Source organism: Brachyhypopomus gauderio, chromosome 5, assembly GCF_052324685.1.
Source record: "Brachyhypopomus gauderio isolate BG-103 chromosome 5, BGAUD_0.2, whole genome shotgun sequence".
Lineage (NCBI taxonomy): Eukaryota > Metazoa > Chordata > Actinopteri > Gymnotiformes > Hypopomidae > Brachyhypopomus > Brachyhypopomus gauderio.
This window is the reverse complement of record NC_135215.1, coordinates 11,391,473-11,414,805: the sequence shown is the minus strand read 5'-3', so window position 1 is coordinate 11,414,805 and position 23,333 is coordinate 11,391,473. Positions and strand designations below refer to the sequence as shown.

Sequence of the window (23,333 nt, the reverse complement as noted above, 5' to 3'; positions counted from 1 at the left end):
GATGCTGCCATCATGAGTGAAGACACCTTCTGCGTCGCTCCTCACGGCCCTGAGGCAGAGCCAAGATGGCAGCATCTGGAGCTTCTCTCCTTCTCCTCTGCTTGTGTGTTTTCTTGCTTGGAGCTCCATACTGTAGAGGGAGGGGGGGGGGGGGTGCATAAGAAAAGATCTCTATAAATAAGACTGACAGCATGAAGAAAGGAATCATTATGCCTGCTTTTGTCTCGCCTGCCTCCGGGAGAGGATTTGGTCCTAAACTGCTATGTACATGCACACGCAAGAAAAGGGATTAGAGAGAGCTGGGAGGCACGCAGGAGAACGCAGCGGTGACCTCGAGGAGTTCGGTATTGACACGCACTCTGGGTGACCCTGCCGCTGTGGTTATGCAACAGTGATGCTGCGCATTGTGGCCGACGGGGCAGTTCCAGCCCCGGGAGCGCGGTAGCCGTGACACGCTAATAAACACACACATGCTCATCACGAGCAACAGGCGGCTAAACGTTTTCCATGTTGGGGAGCTGCTGGAATGCTGTTTTTACTCCGCTAGAGGTTGTTTAGATAAGATAGGAGGCTGTTTATACACTACTGATGAAACTTGCCCCTAATGTACCAGCCGGCTTCGCCCCATCCGTGTACAAACATACACGCACAGACGTGTGTGTGTGTGTGTGTGTGTGTGTGACTCTTGTCAGAGTCAGAAGAGAAGGGAGGAGATGAGGGAGGGTGAGATTCTTACTAGCTAAGATAGCATCACAGCAGGAAAGTGTGACTAAACTACAGATCACGGCACAACCTCAGGGAAGGTTCGTTTTGTTGGACCCTACAGCAATCCTTCTGAAATTCGCCAAGCAGTTCACTCTCTCCACACCTTTTTAGTTACATCTAACTGATCTTTAAACATGTTAGATCTCCAAGTTCTAGTGTACATTTACAATTTCACATATAATTTGGTGCGTTAGATCATTGCATAACCACTACCAGAATTTCTTTGGGCGCACAGATACTTTCTGCCCCTCTGGTCCTGCCCCTCTGGTCCTGCCCCTCTGGTCCTGCCCCTCTGGTCCTGCCCCACTGGTCCTGCCCCACTGGTCCAGCCCCACTGGTCCAGCCCCACTGGTCCAGCCCCACTGGTCCTGCCCCTCTGGTCCTGCCCCTCTGGTCCTGCCCCTCTGGTCCTGCCCCTCTGGTCCTGCCCCACTGGTCCTGCCCCTCTGGTCCTGCCCCTCTGGTCCTGCCCCTCTGGTCCTGCCCCACTGGTCCTGCCCCTCTGGTCCTGCCCCTCTGGTCCTGCCCCACTGGTCCTGCCCCTCTGGCTGGTGAGAAGGCACGCTGAAGCGTGAACTTGCTCTTGCTGCCCCCGGTGGAATTGGCATGTTATTTCCTGTGTGTGTTATTTCCTGTGTGTGTGTTATTTCCTGCTGGTAATGTGTGTTTCTTTTTTCGCCGCTGCTGGAATGCGTCTCCCAAGTTGCTCTCTTTCCTGCATTTGGCAGCGTCGTGCTGACGTCTGCGAGGGCCCCATGTGCGGCACACGTGCCTGTTCACGCCGTGCCCAGGGCCCCATGTGCGGCACACGTGCCTATTCACGCCGTGCCCATGCAGGGGATCACACTCCACATCCTTCACACTTCACTCAGAAGGGATTTAATTAAATCAGGTGGGCCTTCCACTGAGCTGCAGTATGTCTGCGCGCGTTTGTGTGTGTGTGTGTGTGTGTGCAACTGTGTCTGTCTACGCACCGTACAGATGTGTGTTTGTAATTTCCTCCACCCTGCTGCCATCTGCCTGTTTTTGGACGTGAAATCTACTGGGTCACCTAACTCTGTGTGTGTGTGTGTGTTGTGCATCTACCTCACCGTACCACAGTGACCATTCTTTGGCACTCTGCTCCTGCAGTCTTGTCTCACGTGGAGCTATTTGGCTACTGTGCCTGGGCCGCATGCTGTCGGTGTGTTGTCTCCCGCAAGGCGTGGCTGAATCACAATAGATCTTCCTGATCTGATCCTCTGCTCCCGGTTAATAGTTAACAGAAGAAAGAAGGGATTATGTAGACAGATGATGGAAGATTATATATGATTAAAGTTCAAAGCGGTCTTTCACTTTGATGAGGCTGAGTGAAAGGTTGAAATCGGACCTGTTCTCCACCTCCCTTTGCCTTGTTCCCTCATTCTCCTTCTCCTTTTTCCCTCTCTTTTTTCATTCGCTCTATACTCCTTTCATCTCCTCACACTTCGGCTGAATTTAGAGCTGAAAGCAGGTTTGTGTCATTCCACTGCGCCTTTCCTGCCGACAGGGCGTTACTCGGAGGTGAAGCGTCTGAGGGTGTGTGTGTGTCTGTGTGTCTGTGTGTCTGTGTGTCTGTGTGTGTGTGTGTGTGTGTGTGTGTGTGTGTGTGTGTGTGTGTGTGTGTGTGTGTGTCAGAGAATGAGGCAACATGGAGAGTCAACACTCTGCACATGGGAAGGAACCATTAGCATTGTTTTACAGTCCACTGTGGGGTCCTGCTGTGTGTGGTGCACCAAACCCTCGGGTTGTACGCTGCTCAGACTCCACCAGCCAGTTCTCCACCCGGCACTTTTACACCCTGCCATTTTCTGCTCATTCTACACTTAAACTCTGAGATTCATTACAGAAATTGATATCCTTCATATTTATTTTTAGGCAGCATGATGGTTGAGACTGAATATGCCATTAAACAAAAGCATCTCGTTTTTACTTTACAGGCACGGTAGCTTGCAAACCTCTCGATAATGAAGTCAGTGGTGGACAAGAGTCTTGATAAATATAGTTAGCTGAGCTACACATTACATTGAAAAACAACATAGCTCATCTGTAATAAAGCTATCCTTAACACAAACATAGATGCATGTATGCTACATGGCAAAAGCTTAACTACATTAATCACATAAACTGCCATAGTGATGCTAGCAACTTATTACTAGATAACAAAGATAAACTAATACATGTACAATACTAATAATAGTAATAATACTAATACAACTAATACGTCTGCTACATGTAGAAACTCTACTGTCCAACTCCGAACGCACCACAGTCCAGTGTTACTTGCGTAAAGCCGTTGTGGGGACCCTAGAGAGGACTGGAGTAGTGGGCATCGGAGCTAAAAGCACTTGTTGAGATGGAGGCTACTGGGACTGCCTGCGGTGGAAGAGATTGCCGGTAGGCCCAGCTTGTGCCATGTGACCTGCCCACTTCCTGTGACTGTCGATCACACGTCCATCACAGCCCTTCAGGGCCCGATCAATGAGTATACAGAGTCTGAACCACTGGTGCCGTGATGGCGGCGCTGTAAGCTGCCGAGGGGATGCTTTATTGTGAACACACACACACACACACACACACACACACACACACACACACACACACACACACACACACACACTCACACAAACTCTCTCTGCTGATGAGAACACTGTTCTATTTTTAGTTTAGGCCTCTGTGGTCATCACATCTGGCGCCCGTCGCCTGCTTTTCAACCAGCACACTCTCAACTGATCTTCCTTACACACACACACACACACACACACACACACACACACACACACACAAATTTACACCGATCAGTCGTCAAAGACACGATGACCTTTCATATAATCCCCAAAAGAGTCTTTGACTTTTTCTCACTCTAACATGCGCACACACACACACACGCGTGCGCGCACACATACACACACACACACACACACACACACACACACACACACACACACACACACACACACACACACACACACACACACACACTTTGTGGTGTACAGAAATGACCAATGCTTGTCCCATATTTGCACTTCTGTTTACTTGGCTCTAGTTTCTTTGTAGGCTCAAAGGCCTCAAATTATATGTGTTATGTCAATTCCCAGAAATTACGTGAAGAGCTGAACAAATGTCAGAGGGTCTGGTGCTGCCAAATTCTTTCAGCATGATGTGAACTCTCCTCTTCTCTCCTCCCCTCCTCTTTCCTTGCTGCTTCTCCCCTCCTCTTTTCTCCCCTCTTGTCTCCTTCTCTTTCCTCTTATCTTCTCTCCTCTCCTCCTCTTTCCTCCCCTCCCCTCTGCTCCCCTCCCCTCTCCTTTCCTTCCCTGTCCTCTTCTCCTCCATCTCCTCTCCTCCTCTTTCCTCTCCACTCCTCTCCTCTCTTTTTACCTGTTCTCCCCTTTTCTCCCCTCTCCTCTTTCCACTCCTCCCTCCCCTCTCCTCACCCCCTCTCCTCTTCTCCCCTCTCCCCTCCTCACCCCTCACCTCTCCTCATCTCTCTTCACCCCTATTCTCTCCTCCCCTCTCCCCTCACCTCTCCTCTCCTCCCCTCTCCTATGCTCCCGTCTGCCCTAGTCTCCTCTCCCCAATGTTTTCTTTTTCATTTTCATTTTTCCCTCCTGTAAAGTTCCCTTCCCCTGAGTGGCTGCCTGCTCAGGTCTTCCAGCTGTTCTCTCGCTGTGGAACTACACACTGTCCCTCTTTCCCTTTCTAGGGCACGAAGGAAAGGAGTGTGGAATCTCTGTGTTAATGGCCCTCTTACTCTGCTGTTGCACTAGGAAACTTGGCCTTGTTGCAGCATAGCAGTGAGCTGCCTGGCACCCCCTGAAAAATCCATTCACTGCTACAGACTGCTCTTTGTGTACAAGGGCTAGAACGGCTCATATTTTGGAATGAAGCTTTTACGGTGGCCATGCACAGGTTATTGTATGTGTATCTCTTGGAAGTGAGAACTCAACATCTCTTTAGAGTTAATGCAGGGCATTTTGGACCTCTGCATTCTTCAAGGAAGTGATTTCTGACTGAAGGACTCGGGTGAGAACATTAGATTGGTTTGTTGCTTCTGATAAAATGAGATCCTGCACAACTCATTATCTGCAGGTATGAATCAAGATTCTACAGTTTTGAGGCAGGGTCAAATCAACCGTCAAACACTCGTTGAATTCCAGGAAAAGTGCATCAGAACACAGGGACGCGCACTCTTGCAGGCATACACGCGTTTGCTGACACACTCGCGTTGACGTATTTCCTGATCAAGGCCAGAGATCTTTCCATTCCGTCCCAGGCTAAATGTGGGTTTTCCAGCCTGGCTCAATGCTTGTGTATGAAGAATGCAGACTTTGTCATCATTTCAAGTCTTGAGAGTTTTCATGATAGCATTCCTGACCCCCCCCCAACTCACTCATCCTCCCTGATGTATGACTCTTTCGAGATCTCTTGCTCCTTAGCATCCATTTTTATGATAAGTGTCTTTTTAATCACTAGTTTTTTTGTGGGGAAATCTTGTGCAATACTGTATTATTTCATGGTGTATTCATGGTCCAAGTCATATGTATAAAAATAGAAAGGTTAAGGTTTAGGGCTTTCTTCAGCAAAAAGAGTCTTTACAAAGTTTTTGAGTACCTCTGGAGTTGGACATCTTGTTCTGCCACTGCTAAACCACAGGATTGTCAAATGGCTACACACAGAAATGGAAATGCCAGGGTAATTTTCATGTATGTGCATGTGTTACAATTGAAAAAGAGAAAATTATTTTAAAGTTATTAGAATGTGTGCAGGGTAATGCCCTGTGAGACAACAGAGCCGGTCCTGACAAGTAGCTTTTCAAGATTTGATGAAGTTCTAGAATTCAGGGTTTCCCGTTATCATTCTTGCATTTTATGAAATGAACGCTGAATCATGCTCATTTGCTAAGCTAGCTTTTTCTTAAGTGTCTTCCTCAGATTAGAATTTTTTCCATCTATTCCATTGGCCACAGTTACAACTGTAATCTACATTCCAGACCTTTCCCTCTCAATTAAGTAACAACAGTTTAACTAGTACATACATTTGCTTGACTTGTTGACTTGGTTGAAGGTTAGAATTTATGGACTGTGTTGCCTTCTTGAGAGAGACTGAAAGAAAATGGTAAGACCTGAAACATTGCTGAATAAAGATCTTCTGAATTTGGGCTTTAAGTAATATTCTGGCCATGCTGTATCTCTTGGAGAGCAGTCTGTTATTACAGGTTTGAACAATTCCAAAAATCTATTATAAAATTCTTTATCATGCAATATAATACAATACATTGATGAAGTACAATAATGGCTAATAATGTACAATCAGGGCAGTCATGGCCTGGTGGTTAGGGAACCGGTCTTGTGACCAGAGGGTCGTGGGTTCGATTCCCAGACCTGAGGCCATGACTGAGGTGTCCCTGAGCAAGGCTCTTAACCCTCAATTGCTCACTTGTATAAAAATGAGATAAAGGGCGTCTGCCAAATGCTGTAAATGTACAATGGCTCATTTAATATTTCGTTTTTGTAATTTCAGGTAGTTGATGTTTATGTAGCACATATTGGACATCCCATGACCAAGTATTAACCAATAACACATCATACAGAAAGGACGATTGTCAGGCTCTTGCTCTCATGTGATTGGTTGATGCTATGACTGGCTCTGCCCTTGTTCACTATGGACGCTGACAGCACCGTTGCTGGCAGAATTCTATCACATACCTCCCATAATCCACTGCGTGTCCTTTTTCTTGCCTCCATTGAAGATGAAGGGAGACAATCTGAGCGCTGCCACTGCCCACATGGCTCTAAATATTTAACATAGTGCCTTTAACACGTTTGGGCCGGAAAGCTCGTCTCAGGCTTAACTTGTGTGCTGTACAGCATGTACTGTGCAGCGTGTAACGTGTGTCGGGCAGTGCAGTATGTCTGCAATTGGCCAGCGAGGGATGGGACCATCTTGGTGTGTCTTCCAGTAATGTTTGGGTCATCATCACTTTTCTTGGCTCTCTGTGGGATCGTCATCATCCCTCTGTGCTCTCTGGGGATCTCCTCAACACTGGGAACGTGGGTAAAACCCAGACGTTAATTTCTTCAATGCTTAGGGGTGTTTTTTTGTTGTTGTTCTTGTTGTTTTTTGTTTGTTTTAAAAAGCATTTCAGCTAAAGTTTCCCTTTGCATGAGGGCAGACTTGGAATTGTCATCTGTTGGGAGATTTACGTTAAAAAGAAAAGACGGATTACAGATAGAAGCATTGATGGCCATCTTGCATAACAGTGTGCATCTGTTGTCTTTCCGAGTATCTCTGTAGAACAAAAAGGGGAACTTGACGCTGACTCATATTTCAACAATGACTGCATGACACATTACAGTGTCAGACTGTAATAGTGACCATTGGTCACAGACACGGCACATCACAAACCAAGACGGACCTGAGACGCGTGTGGCGCTTTGGGGTGTGAATGTTTGTGGTTTGTCTTATAAGGGGAGCGTGAATCATTCAGGATGTCGCACAGCTAGGATGAACTGGGAACTGGTATGAACTGGGAACTGTAATTTTTCGCTTGCTCATCCTTATTTCGCCACTTAATAAAAATACACCATTCATGATTCTGCTGAAACATGCCCAGTAGAAGCTGTGAAGTCAGTTACATGCTCTAGAGATGCACATGTAATATGCAAATGCTTAATGTTTATGTTTCATATATGAGTTAACAGGATAGCCCAGTATCATGCTCATGGTTTAATAGAAAGAGAGAGAGATGAATATAAAGAAACTATATTTCTGAGACCAGGGCTCAGGGAGGTCAGCAAGAGCTGATCTGAGAACAGAATCGCCCTGCCTGAAGGCTGGTTAATTAACGAGGAGCTAACTGCAGCAGAGGATACAAGGGGGTAATTGCGCTGTCAAATCTAGTTCATCTTTGAATCGTCCACCTGGTCATTAAGATCTGACATGACGGAGAGGCCATCTGGCCGAGAGCGACTGCAGCGTATCGGTCAATTTACAGCAGGGGTAAAAAAGTTGAAGAAGCAAATCATAGCCCAGCTTTTAAATCCCCGGTGAACTCTCAGGAGTAAAGCTGAAATTTGGCAACATGGCATTGATTTCCTTTCAACATTTGTCACTAATGTTTAGCGGCGCATTAACAGATTTCGTGCAGTATAGCAGATTTGTTTTTTAGGGAGTCCACACACACTGGCCCAAGTTTACCTCCGAGCAGTTTTCATGATCATGCTAATATATGTTAATGCCACAAGTCAGAGTGGCACTTTAATTGGTGCATGAATAAGATGACAGGAAAGCTTGCGTGTAAAAATAGCGCGTTTGTGTGAGCACGTGCTAGACTGGTTGCAGCTGGCAGGTGGTCGCCGGGCCATTCTCAGTGTGGTTGTGTTAGACTGCCATTCAGTTTGAAAGGGGACAGTACACCAAAGAAACACATTCTGTCATGCACTGAAAAATGGCCCTATATCAGTAGGGAGGAAGAAAAATGATAGCCCTATATCTACTATACACACACACACTTGAACATGCATGTGTGCGCGCACTCACTCACACACATACACCCCACACACACAGCTCCTGTTTCTTTCTTTCCATGACTTCATCCAACAGCCTGCTCATGGCTTTGTGTACATAAGACAAGTCAGCCGTTGAGATACAGCGCCACCTTACAATACTGGTTTGGGAGCTTAGCTGAGCTGGTGGGTGCTGGTTTGCCAGTGTGGCTTTGTTTGACTTTTCCCTACTGGGTTTGGTATTGCTGGGGATTAATTGGTTGTTAAAAAGCTGAAGCTGTGTTCCTGTATTCTTACAGCTGTGATTATTATTATTATTATTATTATTATTATTATTATTATTATTGTACTTGGTGGGATATGCACTTACATGCACATCCAGACACACAGAGGGACACACAAGTGCACACATGCAGACACACAGGGACACACATGCACACACATGCAGACACACACAGGCACACACACACATGCAGACACACAGAGGGACACACACATGCAGACACACAGAGGGACACACACACATACAGACACGCAGAGGGACACGCACAGAGGCACACACACGCAGACGCACAAGTACGCAGACGCACAAGTGCGCACACGCAGACGCACAGAGGGACACATACAGACACGCAGAGGGACACGCAGACGCACAAGTGCGCACACGCAGACGCACAGAGGGACACACACGCACGGAGGGACACACACACACACGCAGACCCTCTGAGGCTCATACTGAGTGATGGGAGTGTCTTGGCCGGCATGAAGTTGTGCTCCCCCACTATAGATTAGCTCACACCTCCATCACGCCAGCTGGGGCCTCCACAACCATTACGTCATTCCTCCAATCTGCCTGCTGATCACATGTCAGCGATAGACACACAACCACCAGCATCTTCACTCGGTGCAGACGACACACACACCTCTGAAGCAGCCCAACACACTGCCATTCCCGGTCATCTCATCTTGCTTCAATTATAATCTACAAGACACACACACACACACACACACACACACACTTGCTGCCAACTGCTGGGTGCTTTTCATATGTTATTGTGGTTTATGCTGCCTGAGTTACACAGGTTTTCCCAGCTTCCAACGGCTTCCTGGTTTGATCACATGCATAGATTACAAGCCCATGTGATAACATGCGCAGGGTAATTATTCAGCCATGATCATGAAATATTAACCATGCACATTCACTACGAGCTTTACACACCCAGTCCAACAGTGGGCTCTCCTCATATGCCTCTCTACAGTCTCTTGGGCCAGATGAGCAGTATGGGGCCCAGACATGGGCTCCCACCATTGTGTCTGCCTCAGTACAATGCCATATGCCTCCATCGGTCTTTTTACCCAGCATGCCCAAGGCCTTGTTTAAACTGCACGTCATAATAAAAGCTCTCTCTTAATTGCTTGTGTTCTAAAGGACGCTCTCTCGTGCGCTGCGTGAAGTGTGGAGACGGGAAGCAGAGAGACGCTGGGCTCTTTCTGCCTGAACGACCACATGGAAAGAATGACCAGCCTTCCTATTTACAGCCTGCAGCCTGTACAGATGATAGCATTGCTGCGCAGTTTTTAGTGTCTCGTAATACACTCCCGCTAAGCATAGACCTTCAGGTCGGCGTCTGAGCTTAACCTAACCTGAGCTTAACCTAAATCAGCTACACGCGAAGCTAAATATAACTGCTGGGTTAGAAAAGGAAATTTGCTCAAATAATTTCTTGGAAATGAGATAGCATTACGGACGCAGCACTCCAGGAAGTAAGAAATGTACATGTTATATTTTCTGTCAGGCTCGGAGGGGTATGTAGGAGCAGACTGGAACTGTGGCTTAAGCTTCCCACATGAGAATAAGCACAGCCTGGCAAATCTGACCGTTCAACACGTCGTGCATTTTACACAATCTCAAATATTCCTGCAGACCTGAAGCTTGGCAGCCACTGAAGCCCAGATTCCTCATGTCTCTTGTGCTCATTCACGTTCACGAGTCGGTCATCTGAAATGGAGAAGTGAAGTGTTTTTTTTTTTTTTTTTTTTTTTTTTTTTAATGTATTTTTATGAAAACATGGAGTGAGCCCTGAGGTGGCCACATATTTTCTGGGTGAGTAAGGAATGTAGCTGCATGCCTGGCGCATGAGCCAGGGTTCTGCTCCAACCCCGAAAAAGAGAGGAGAAAAAGGGAGAAAGAGGTCTATCTGTGCTCATAGCAAATGAGCTCATTCACTCTTAGGTCAGACAGAAGAGTGAGAGCGAGGGAGGGAGAGAGAGAGAGAGAGAGAGAGAGAGAGAGAGAGAGAGAGAGAGAGAGAGAGAGAGAGAGAGAGAGAGAGAGGGGGCGGGAGGAAGAGTCAGTCGATGGGGAGAGAGAGAGAGGGAGGGAGGGAGTAAGAGTCAGTCGATTGGAGAGAGGGAGAGAGAGTGTGAGCTGAGGCCGTACAACAATAGGGTGCTCCACTTTCAGTTGTTGCCACACGGAGTTAGGAAGGCTCCACGCGCCTGCCAAGGACTCCTGGGAAACCCGCTGGTCCCGTAGCCGTCTCGGGTCCTCCACGACAGCCGCGCGCAGCTGCGTTTGTGCTCTCTGTGTGATCCCTGCGTGGGCTTGTGAGGTGTTCTCCCGGACTTCCACCTCGCTCCGGCGTCTAGCATCTCGGGAAGCATCCTGAGAACTGAGCTGTGAGGGGGGGGGGAGGCTTCAGCCGGGCCGGTCAGCCGCCGATGCCTCTGGACGTGGTGCTGGTCTCGCCCGAGGAGCACGGGTGGCACCGAGCCCAGCAGTCAGGCATGAGGCTGAAGATGAGGGTGCGCAGGATGAAGGGGGCTCGGCAGCTGCGAGGTGGGTCTGGGGTACACTGGGGCTGACGAGCCTCACAACACCGATCGTGTCGCTCTGTCTGTCTGTCTCTCTGTATGTCTTTCATTCATCAACCTTTGTCACTGTTTCTTCTTACATTCTTCCATTTTGTTGTTCATTCAGTCACTTATTCATGTTTCTCTCTTTCCAAAATGCTTTGTGTGATCCTCTCTACAGTTTCTTTTTTATTGTACATGCGTAAGCGTTTCTGGACGTTGTTTGGTGGTGTGCGCTGTAGCAGGTAACCTGAAAAAAAGCCACAGTGAAGAAATGACGAGTATTGATGGCTACCTGCGATTAGATAAGTGTATTTCACCCAACGTGTCATACTCCATTACACTGTGCACGTGGGTGTTTGAGAATGTGCGCCTTTGTGCAAGCAAGTGTGTCACTGTATTTGCTTTGTGCTTTGTCACTGGGCAGCGGTTAAACGGTTGCTGTTATCAGACAATTCACTTTCACTGCAGGACTGGTGTGTGTGTGTGTGTGTGAGGCTGCTGGGTAGATTCTGGAGTAGAACAGCAGGGAGGCTGATGGGTAATTTCTTGGTTATATGTTCTGGTCTGGGACTCTATACCCTGCTAGTCTGTCAAGCATGACTTAGAGCACCAGAGGCAAAGCCCTGCTGTCCTTAATGATGGTCATTGTGCAGCATGCATGTGTGCTATGATGTCATACAGGCCTCATTGAAATGGTAATGTGTGTGTGTGTGTGTGTGTGTGTATGTGTGTGTGTGTGTGTGTGTGTGTGTGTGTGAGAGAGAGAGAGAGATGGAGGGGGACAGATGGAGGCTGCTCCTCAATGGCGTCATGTCTCCTGCATCTGGAGGCTGAAGGGCTGGGGGGAGGGTGTGTGTGTGTGTGTGTGTGTGTGTGTGTGTGTGTGCGCGTGCGGGTGTGTTTGTGAGCTCCATTCATCTCCATCAATGGCTTTGCGCTGCCGCTGGTGAATGGGTGAGTGTGTGTGAGACGGACCCTATGGAGTTGTCCTGCAGAGCTACACAGTGGAAGGGTCCTAGCAATGGAGTTCTTGTGCCCCAGGGCGAGTGGCCTGATGTCAGACGTTGGGGTTAATGCTCCAATGGCCAAATGCTTCCTTTACACACTGGAAGTTATTTCATCAAATCTAAACATCTCTCTAATCTACAAAGGGCATTACAGTTTAGCATAATGGTTCAAGTAATCTTATTAAAATACCCTTTAATAGTAGTAATAATAACAGTAATGTGTGATATTCTGTGAAATTGGCCATCATGTGTTTGTGGAGGTGTGGATGGTGATGGAGGACTTGTTGGCCGGGTGGAGCCCCACGTGTTGTATGGGCCCGGCTGCTGGTTCAGTGGGACACAGGCTCTGTGCACACCAGCCGGGTGAGGTTCATCCATGCCAGGACGCTCACGCCGGAAGCCCTGCAGATGAGGACTGTGGGTAAAGAGCTTCAGGGCTTGCCAGGGCCCTCACAGACTCAGGAGACCAGCTGACAGAGAGAGATGAGAGGAAGGGGTGTGTGTGTGTGTGTGTGTGTGTGTGTGTGTGTGTGTGTGTGTGTGTGTGTGTGTGTGTGTGTGTGTGTGTGTCCCTGCTCAGCTGGTCCAGTTCAGAATGGACACTAGCATGTGCCACTGCCTATAGACCATTATGTGTACACATCCATACACACACACAGGAACATTTGAGCCTTACAGTTTCAAATGCAAAACGTGAATAATGTCATCTGTATGAGTGAGGTAAGAATAGTTCACGCACGAGCGTGTGTGTGTGAGTGTGTGCGCTTGTGCATATGTGTGTGTCCACATGCTTGTAGCTACGTAATGTGTTTACTGTATGTGTAATGTGCGTGTGACGGCTGACTCATTGGATATGTGGATGTGTTTTGGGTTTTTCCAGGATGACTGGGTTGTGATGTGGACTAACATGTATGGGGCAGCTTCTCAGTCCTCGACCCAGAATTAGGTCAGCGTGGTGTAGGGTGGAGCCCCAGGAGTCCAGCTGGGCTGGTGGGTGCAGCACCTCCTCCAGGCTCCTTTCAATTGGGCTGCAGTTGGAATGAACCGGTCTCTCTGAGAGGGAAAAGCGTAGTGTCCCCTGTAGTCTCGCCGTCGTCAAGCACGGGCCGACTTCTCTCCTTCTTTTCCCCTTATTTGGATTTCTAACGGCCCGGGTGTCTTTTAGGGGCCAGCGCTTTCTTCCTGTTTGCCTTGTTTTTGTTCTGGAGCGCAGCACTCTTCGGGGTCACCGTGTGAAGGTCCCTGACCCCGTGCCAGAGACGCGGAGGGGCAGGAGGGGCAGGAGGCCCCATAGGCGCACCCACCTCTCCAGCCTTGCTGCTCTTCTGCAGGAACAAGCTTGTAACATCCTGCTCTCTCCTCTCAAGGACAGGGACTTTTCCGTGTGTGTGTGTGTGTGTGTGTGTGTGTGTGTGTGTGTGTGTGTGTGTGTGTGTGTGTGTGTGTGTGTAAAGGGGCATGCACTGGCTGGGGAGGGGCGGTTGTTTCAAGGACCAAGACCTAAACTGCACAGTCCCTTGGGGGTGTTACTGACAAATGTTGACATAACCCTCATGGGCAATGATGTCAGTGGACCCTGCCGGCTGGGTTAGGGAGACGGGGGGGGATGGAGTTGCCACGGCAGTGAGCGGAGCAGTTGGGGTGGGGGGGGGGGGGGGGGTTGTGGAACACTTGGCCAGGGGTCGTAGGGCTTTTGATTGCAAAAGGCCTGTCCGTTCCGCCTGAAATCACACGCAGAATCCCTCTTCTGACACGGCGGCCGCTGATGTCATCGCCGTTGCCTTTAGTGGTTGCGAACAGTCCGGCTGTCGCTCGAGCTGGGTGGTCAGAGCGGGCTTGTGCGGGCGTGTGTGTGTGCCAGCAGGCCTCTCTGGGCGAGTTTGGGGGGTTGGGGGCTGACAGGTGTTCGGCGGGGTCCGTTAGTGCTGTGGCTCCAGCACACTGTTGGTATAACTGTGGTTAGTGGAGCGTGAAGGCCTGGTGCTAACTCTTTCACTCTTATAAAACCTGCTTATCAGCTCTGCCTTTATTTGCCTTGACTCATTTTACTCTGAGCTTCTCTACTTTTCTGCCGCCCCTCCCTCTTCCTCCTCCCTCCTCTTCCTCCCCCTCCCCGCTCCGCCCTCCCTGCTCCGTGCTGTCACTCTTGCTTGCGACTGACTTCGTTTCCTGGCTGTGTGGACACAGTGATGTCATGCTTCTCTGGGTTGGCTGCTGTGTGCATGTGTGTTGGGCATGTGTCGATGTGTGCGTGCTCCCCGGGCTAACGTGTCCCAGACTCTCACGTGAGATTAAGGTCTAAATCCATCTGTGTTAACTCATGCTTTCCTCAAGGCCTTCCACAACTCACGCAGATACACGACCTTTCACCTCTCATCCACCTCCCAGTAAGCAGATGTTATAGAACAAGAGTATGATTACATACAAGAGTCGGAGAGCGTGTACGTATAGTGTGTGTGCGCACATGTGGACGTGTTTATGTGGGTGGGGATGTGTGCCCGTGTGTGTGCGAGCGCACGCGTGCGTGGTTGTCAGGCCGCTGTTGCCACAGCCACCTCCTGAATCGAGCCTCAGTGCGTGGCTCGCACCTGTGGCCTGCCTCATTCCCCAAGCTTGACGTGATTGTTCAGTAGAGGATATTAGGTCATTCAGGAAAGGGAGACGCAAGAGACACAAGGGCCAGAACTGGAGCCGCCTGCCTCTTAAAGCGACAGCGCCCCTTTTTTTTTTTTTCCTTTTTTTTTTTTCCCAGCCGCCGTCTCTTATGAGACGCTTCTCTTGTACGTCCCTGCCCCAGCGTAACCCTCATTAGCTAACGCTCTCTACCTTTGAGGCATGCAGTCTGAGCAGTGTAATGTTGCTTATGGTGACTGAGTTTACCCTTAAGCAGTGTTATGATTATAAACACACCCTAGCCCTGCTTGTGAGATTCAGTTTTCCAGCAAGGTCTTTCTGTGCTCATCATTATATAATTACTGTAAAACTGGTTTCTGACTTGCTCTATTTTCCCTGAACCACTTCAGTTGAGACAGATCCTTCTTGCAGCTGCTTTGTTCGGGTCTTCATGAGCGGCCCTGTGGGGTGTGGGTGACTTAATAAAACCTGTCAACACTTTTTGCTTTTTTTTTTGTTTCATTACAGTGTCAGAATCAAAATGTCCTATCCTCATAGGGTTTTCTCATCCCAGTGTTGGGCTCACGTGTCTTCCCTTTGCCCTTTGCCCTCTGTCTTCGCCTGCAGGTGGCTTCGCGGCCTTCTCGTCCTGTTTCCCGGGTCTGTGTGAGGGGAAGCCGGTGGCCGCTCTACCCATGAGCCTCTCCCAGCCGTGTCTGCCCGTGGCCAACGTGGGGCCCACACGCATCCTGCCTCACCTCTACCTGGGCTCACAGAAGGACGTACTGAACAAGGTGAGTCAGCACCCTCGTCCTCATCATCGTCTTTCAGACACTGGACACTTGGTCCTCCTGACTCGCCATTACAGTTTCGGACGCGTCACTTGAAATATAAGTCGGACATCTTAGAGTAAAGACCGGTTTCTCGGAGAGCTCGTCTTTTGTTGGATAGTTTTATGTGTGGAATGCTCATGTGAGCGTTGCTGACCAGCCGAACCTAACACGGTTGTCTCCCTCCCAGGACCTGATGGCTCAGAACGGCATCACGTACGTGCTGAACGCCAGCAACACGTGCCCCAAGCCCGAGTTCATCTCAGAGAGCCACTTCATGCGCATTCCTGTTAACGATAACTACTGTGAGAAACTTCTGCCTTGGCTGGACAAAACCAACGAGTTCATCGGTACGCGACTGCGCTCCACTGTGCTGTGTCTGTGCTTGGCACTGGGATGGGAAATGTGAAACCTGGTCCTTCTTTATGCACATTCACCAACACTTGGACTTACACTGTTCACATTTGTGTAGGCAAACGCTGATAGATCAGTGCTAACAGCCTGTCTGTTCACCTGGAATGTGAGGAGTTAGCATGAAAAATGAGCAGCTTAGCCTGAGGAGGCACCCGGAAGCACATACACATACACCCGGAAGAACATGCACATACACCCGGAAGAACATGCACATACACCCGGAAGAACATGCACATACACCCGGAAGAACATGCACATACTCCCGGAAGAACATGCACATACTCCCGGAAGAACATGCACATACTCCCGGAAGAACATGCACATACTCCCGGAAGAACATGCACATACACCCGGAAACACATACACATACACCCGGAAGAACATACACATACACCCGGAAGAACATGCACATACACCCGGAAACACATACACATACACCCGGAAACACATACACATACACCCGGAAGAACATGCACATACACCCGGAAGAACATGCACACACACCCGGAAGAACATGCACACACACCCGGAAGAACATACACATACACCCGGAAACACATACACATACACCCGGAAACACATGCACATACACCCGGAAACACATACACACACACCCGGAAACACATGCACACACACCCGGAAGAACATACACATACACCCGGAAGAACATACACATACACCCGGAAGAACATACACATACACCCGGAAACACATACACACACACCCGGAAACACATGCACACACACCCGGAAGAACATGCACACACACCCGGAAGAACATGCACATACACCCGGAAGAACATGCACATACACCCGGAAACACATACACATACACCCGGAAGAACATACACACACACCCGGAAGAACATGCACATACACCCGGAAGAACATACACATACACCCGGAAACACATACACATACACCCGGAAGAACATGCACACACACCCGGAAGAACATGCACATACACCCGGAAACACATACACATACACCCGGAAGAACATGCACACACACCCGGAAGAACATGCACACACACCCGGAAGAACATGCACACACACCCGGAAGAACATGCACACACACCCGGAAGAACATGCACACACACCCGGAAGAACATGATTGTTTTAAACAGGCTGTTCAGAGGAGATGTTCCTTTTTTATAGCTTGTCAGTTGGGTGTTTGGTTGTCTTTTGTATTCACTCACATTTGTGTGTGTGTGTGCCCCCCCCCAACCTTTTCAGACAAAGCCAAGGTTTCCAACTGCCGAGTCATTGTCCATTGTTTGGCGGGCATCTCTAGGTCTGCCACCATTGCCATCGCTTACATCATGAAGACAATGGGCTTGTCATCGGATGACGCGTACAGGTGAGCACCGCAGCTTAAATTCCATGCTTTTAAAAAGCTATTCTATGCCCTTGTAATATTAGATCTATTTTCCTTGTCATAAAAATGACTTACATAGAAAAGTGTAAACAATAGTGGTTGTGTTTTTTTGTTTTGTTTTGTTTCTTTCCCATAGTTCCAGAGGTCACATTAGGACACTGTAGATTTGACTGTGTTATCCTTGAGGCAAAAGCTGAGATTGCAGAAAGGAAAGCTCGCTCCAAACACGCCGTGTACAAATGAAGAAAAAAAACATTTCTCTTTTCTCTCCTCCCAGGTTCGTCAAGGATCGTAGGCCTTCAATATCACCAAACTTCAACTTCCTGGGCCAGCTGCTGGAGTTCGAGAAGGGCCTGCGGCTGCTGAAGGCGTTATCCTCGGGTCAGGAGAAGAGCGAGCAGCTCGGGGAGCCAGGGGAGGCCAAAGGAGAAGGCTCCTCAAAGGCCACGCTCGGCCGGCCCCAGGGAGACGTGGACGGTATCGAGTCTGAGGCCAAGCTGCCCTCCCCCGTGTCACTCCAGCAGGGCTTCAACGGCCTCAACCTGTCCGCCGAGCGCATTCTGGACACCAACCGCCTCAAGCGCTCCTTCTCGTTGGACATCAAGTCCGTCTACATGCCTGGCCAGTGTCCTCGGCTGGCGCCCGTCCACGTCGAGGACGTGCCCAAACTCTGCAAGTTGGACAGCCCCAACGCCGGGGTGGCGAACGGCGTGTGTCGGCTGTCCCCGGCCTCGGACGGCCCCGGCTCGGCCGGTTCCCCGAGCCCGGTGGCGGAGTGTAGCCTGCGGGCGCGGTCGCGACGGAAAAGCAAGCAGAGCGGCAGCAGCGCCGGCAGCTCGCCCGTCCACTCCCACGGCCCGAGCTTCAGCCGCGCCCTGCCCGTGCACAAGAGCCCCAGCCTGGACGACAGCCTGAAGTCGTCATCGCCGCTGCTGCTCAGCCTCCCCACGGTGGGCACCGGCCCCATGTGGACCAAGCACCGCGACACCGTGCAGGCCACCACACCCGTGACGCCCACGGGCGAGGCGCCCTGGTTCTACGGCTCGGAGTCGCTGGGCGGCGGAGGGGGCGGGGGCGGACCCGTGCGCTTCACCCCGCTGGGCTGCGGTGGCGCCCTCCCGGGCCCGTGCGAGGCGGTGCGCCTGCGACAGAAGGCGGGGGATGTGCGGGAGTTGCGGGCGAGCTGGCACGAGGACGCCGGCACCGGAGCCGACAAACAGTTCAAGCGGCGCAGCTGCCAGATGGAGTTCGAGGAAGGGATCTCGGAGACGCACTCGAGGGAGGAGCTCGGCAAGATCGGCAAGCAGTCCAGCTTCTCGGGCAGCATGGAGATCATCGAGGTGTCCTGACAGCTGCACGCCAAGCTGGGACTGGCGCGTAGATGCGGACAGGCGCCACCCACGGGCGAGGAGGAGTGAGGGACTGTGGGAAAGGGGCGATTTTGGACTCGGTGAGCATCGATTCACGCTCAGCCTCAAGGAAATGACTGACCGTGAGAAATCGGACATTCGGATTTCTGGGACTTCTGAGCCGGTGGAGCTGGTGCAGGCAAATTTCACTCTGTCTCTAGTGTTTCTAAGCCATTGCCATCCCGAAAAGCTTTTGGGAGGGTGCTGAGGACTGATCTGCTGTACTGTACATGCACAACCAAACCCAGGCGCAGAACACCACTCCCCTCCTGGCAGTGAGACTCCAACTTTGTCCTCTCCAAACAGCTTTACCAGCCTGACTCTATTGATTTATAAAGCATGGCTCAGTCTCCTTTGTTCACAATGGCATCCATAGACTCAGTGTAATTGCACCTCCACATCAGTAGGGGGCTCTGCTGACAGACTCAAAACCCTGGTACAGACTCTTGCTGATCAAATGAAAGCTTCTTTGTGTACTGCTCTTGTTCTCCCTACTCCTGTATCCCAGAAAGAGTGGAATTCTGGAGGAGGATGCAGGAATGTTATGAAGGAAAAGCATTGTGGATGTTTTTCTCCCAGTGCCCTCTGTCATTCTTTTGTTCTTTGTGTTTGTTCTTTTACCTTTACCCAAATTTCACCCCCCCCCCACACTGTACAATGGGGGGGTAGAAAATGGAAGTAGCACCCACCTTATTCACTGAGCATGCTCCCGGGCTGCTGGCCTCCCTACAGATACAATAGTATATACACTTAGACATGGTTATTTCAATGAACATTTTTAATGCTCTCTCGGTTTTAATTTAATTTATTTTATCCTTTCATTCTGGTAATGAGAATTAATATAATGATTGTGGAATCCTTTTTTGGGGTGTGTGTTGACCTCAGTTTTTGGCTGTATGGTATTTATAAAATCACTCACAAAACTGATACAAAACTATGAGCAATATGTGCTATTTCCTCCATGTTTTGTCTTTTTGTCTAGCTCCTCTTTTTCATGTATAAGGGAGAGTGATTATTAAAACCAATTCATATGGTATTTTTAATGCACTTTCTGTTGCTTTCAGGAGTTTATGAATTGTTTCATCAAAAGGGTACCACGATGCTTTTACCAACCGCGTAATACCACCCCTCTGCTCCAGAGTCCCGAAGAGTCTCATCCTCTGACATTTAGAGCATTTTCAGTAATGTCTTCAGCCTGACGGCTCTGAAATATTGTACGACTGTAAGCATGTATATTCGAAAATAATCAGAAGTGTTATCCCAGCTTCCTACAGTGACCGTGAGGCACCTCGGTGCATTTTGAATTTTAAAGATTTGAGCTTTTTCTCTACAAGCACATATGATGAATGCAAATGAGAATTGTTTCCAGGGACTCTGATACTTCTCTGGCTGGGCCCTGTTATTGTTTGTATTTATACGTTTGTTTATTTATTGCGAGCATGGGCCTGTTTGTGGGAGACTGCGTGGATGGAGTGTAAGTGACTAATTTAGATGGGCGTTTGTGAACCTAAATCATCACATAGTATTTTGGACAGGAGATCGTTCTTTTGTTCCCGGAGTCTCGTATGTGCAGGTGACGAAAATAAATAAAACTGACTCTACATGATATTGCTAACTAAGGTATAAGCTCAGCACACTAGCTGTGTGTGTGGGTCGGCGTGTGGTGAATGAGATGCGGGGTTGTGTTGGGTTCAAGGCAGACCACGCCGACATGGTGGCCAGAGACAGAGATGACAGCACACGATGCTAAAGTTCAGCTCAGGGGAATTGCACACGGGTCTCATCTCTGAGCTGTGGGTGCCTGCACAACCTTCGCCACCCTTGACTAATCTCCCTCCACATTTTCACCATTTTCTTTGCTCACTCACACTTGTTCTCTCTCTCTCTCTCTCTCTCACACACACACACACACACACACACACGTTTACGTATGTCGATTTTCTTCCTTGTTCGTTCCAAAGATTTAAAGACATCCCATTGAATGGATTTCTGTGTGTACATGTGAATGGTGTTGCCCTTGTGGTGGGGGTTGGTTGTTTATTTATGGATGTATTCTCAGTTCACTTTTCTCTATGGCAACCCTTCCACCTTGAACTTGTGCTGCTGATAGTCCCTTTTTCCTTGTGTGAGACATTACCTGTTTTGTTTCTTTTCTTTCCCTTTTCTATATTTTTTAAAATATTGTTATCATTATTTAATACATGTAATGAAAAGATGCAGGCTGTCCATTTTGCTGAATCTGTTTAATTGTTGGCAACACCTTTATTATTATTATTATTATTATTATTATTATTATTATTATGTTGTGTAAATAGCAACGTATCTACAAAAATAATTGATATAGGGAACTTTTTAAGAGAAAATCCTGATAGGCTGCTTGACGCAAAATACCTCAGGTTCTATTCAAAAGCTTTTTCCTCCCCTTTACCTGTTTTGTGATGAAGATGAAACAAAAATACAAACATTACAAAATAAGAGCGGATATGAGTGGTGCTTCTGTTCCATTGAACCCATTTTGAATGTATTGCAAACTTATATAATGTCGTGTTCATGAAAGGTCCTTGGGCTCTGTAGGCGTCCAGGGCGTGGTTTACTCCTGAACTACATCTGTAGGCGTCCAGGGCGTGGTTTACTCCTGAACTACATCTGTAGGCGTCCAGGGCGTGGTTTACTCCTGAACTACATCTGTAGGAGTCCAGGGCGTGGTTTACTCCTGAACTACATCTGTAGGCGTCCAGGGCGTGGTTTACTCCTGAACTACATCTGTAGGCGTCCAGGGCGTGGTTTACTCCTGAACTACATCCGCGGTGCTTTCACCCTGCCGCTCGGTCACGTCAACATGTTGCCACGCAGAAGCCACTGCAAATCTGATGAAGCAGGGCGGGCACCGTGTGCACTTGAACGTGTCATGTCCTGTGAGGAGGAGGAGGAGGGACTGGTGGTGCCTGATCTGCAGCCTCCCGCTCTTCATCAGATTTGCAGTGGCTTCTGACTGGGCCATAGACATGAGCAGCAAATCTCAGACCTGGACAATAACTCATAAGACTTAAGAAATGCTCACACTTGCATTGCAGTGTTGGGTCACAGATAGGCCTGGATGTAAATGAGGTGTTCTCTCAAATTTAATGTCAGTTTTGACCTTTTGAAAGTCATGTTTAGCGTAAGTTTAGGAATAATCTTGGCCTTGGAGAACGGTATAAGGTACAGTCACCTGTATTTGGATTACTTGGACAAATTCTGCCATGTAGGACATAATGGAAACAGTTAAAGCACAACCATTACAGATGTGCCCTAGGTAAGGCAAGTATTCAGTTAAAATGTACTAAAGTTATTTAAAAGAAAAAATCAAAAATCTAAATAGAAAACGTATCTAAAAAAAAATTAAGAAGTCACATAAAATCTCAGTAACCATACAGAATTAATAATATTAAAAAATGTTAAGGTGATAAAATTTAGTAACCAGACGGTGCCAAGGTTACAGGCTACCTCTTCATTTAGCTCCTTATAAAAGTTGATTTGTTTTGTTAGCCATAAAAGCGCTAGTCCTCTCCCAGTTGTTGATGTAGCGAATGCTTGTGGATGTGAGCCCTCGCTATGCTGTGCTACTGCTCCTTTTGTTTGCTCTCATAAAGACCCTCTATTATGGCAGGGGTCCCCTCTGAAAGGGGAGATGAAGGCAAAAGGTGGCAGAGAGACTTCACACACCAGCAAACACAACATGACGCCATTAAGGTCACACCCTGCCCCCTACCACGCACACATACACACACACACACACACACACGCTGCTGGGAGAGCTGAGGGTCAAGGTGATACCCAACAGTGAGAAAGGCCCCTTCTGTGCCCAGGAGCACTCTCACTCTGGTGGGAAAACTGAGGGAGAATTTCCCCTCTTCCCACTGAGGAATTCCTCCCTATTCTCCATGCTGGGGGATATTTCTTTCTTCCCTCACCACGTGTTTGATTCTCAGTTCAGTTCCCTAAACCTGAGTGTGTACATGAGCTTTTTATCTGATACCTACCCGGTTCTCAGTATTGGGAGAGGTGTGTTGACATTTTGAGGGTAATTGTGGCATGAGGTGTCCAGGTTAGATAGGAGAGTGTTTTTGTAGAGATAACAATGAGTAATCCTCATATAAGTCCACCATGACTGAAGAACAGCTGACGATGACTGCATAATGAAACACAATAGATTCCTCTGTTTCCACTTCAGCACCAAAGCTAAAATCCCCACCAATGAGGTCATGAGGCTACTGAGCTTGTAAGATCATGTTAAAGAAAAATAACATGGGTTTTTCAAAACCTCCTTTTCAAAGAAATCAATGGCAACGTAGATTTAAACTTGGTGGGCTTGACCCATTAACTCTAAATCTTCAATAGTTTATGATTATTCAGTTTAGAATGTCACCATTACCATTTTTAGGTTTCTGAATAAGAGATCTGTGTGTGTGTGTGTGTGTGAGAGAGAGAGAGAGAGAGAGAGAGAGAGACTGTGTGCGTGAGAGTGTTCCAGGGGATGTGATTGTTCCCAGCCGTA

At 48.6% G+C, this 23,333-nt stretch overlaps 1 protein-coding gene across 3 annotated transcripts in view; it reads left to right on the top strand.

The window, feature by feature from the left end:
* The window catches only part of dusp8a (dual specificity phosphatase 8a), a 36,693-nt gene extending 15,420 nt beyond the window's left edge, over positions 1-21,273 (top strand). For 2 of the 3 annotated variants that reach the window (XM_077005661.1, XM_077005662.1), the window contains exons 4-7: positions 15,395-15,561; positions 15,788-15,947; positions 17,246-17,369; positions 17,665-21,273. In XM_077005661.1, the coding sequence (XP_076861776.1) occupies positions 15,395-15,561; positions 15,788-15,947; positions 17,246-17,369; positions 17,665-18,736 (1,523 nt within the window). In that variant the 3' untranslated portion in view covers positions 18,737-21,273. Of the gene's footprint in view, positions 1-10,686; positions 11,131-15,394; positions 15,562-15,787; positions 15,948-17,245; positions 17,370-17,664 lie in introns of those variants that run through there. The other variant, XM_077005663.1, reaches the window with a different exon arrangement.
* The last annotated feature ends 2,060 nt before the right edge of the window (positions 21,274-23,333 follow it).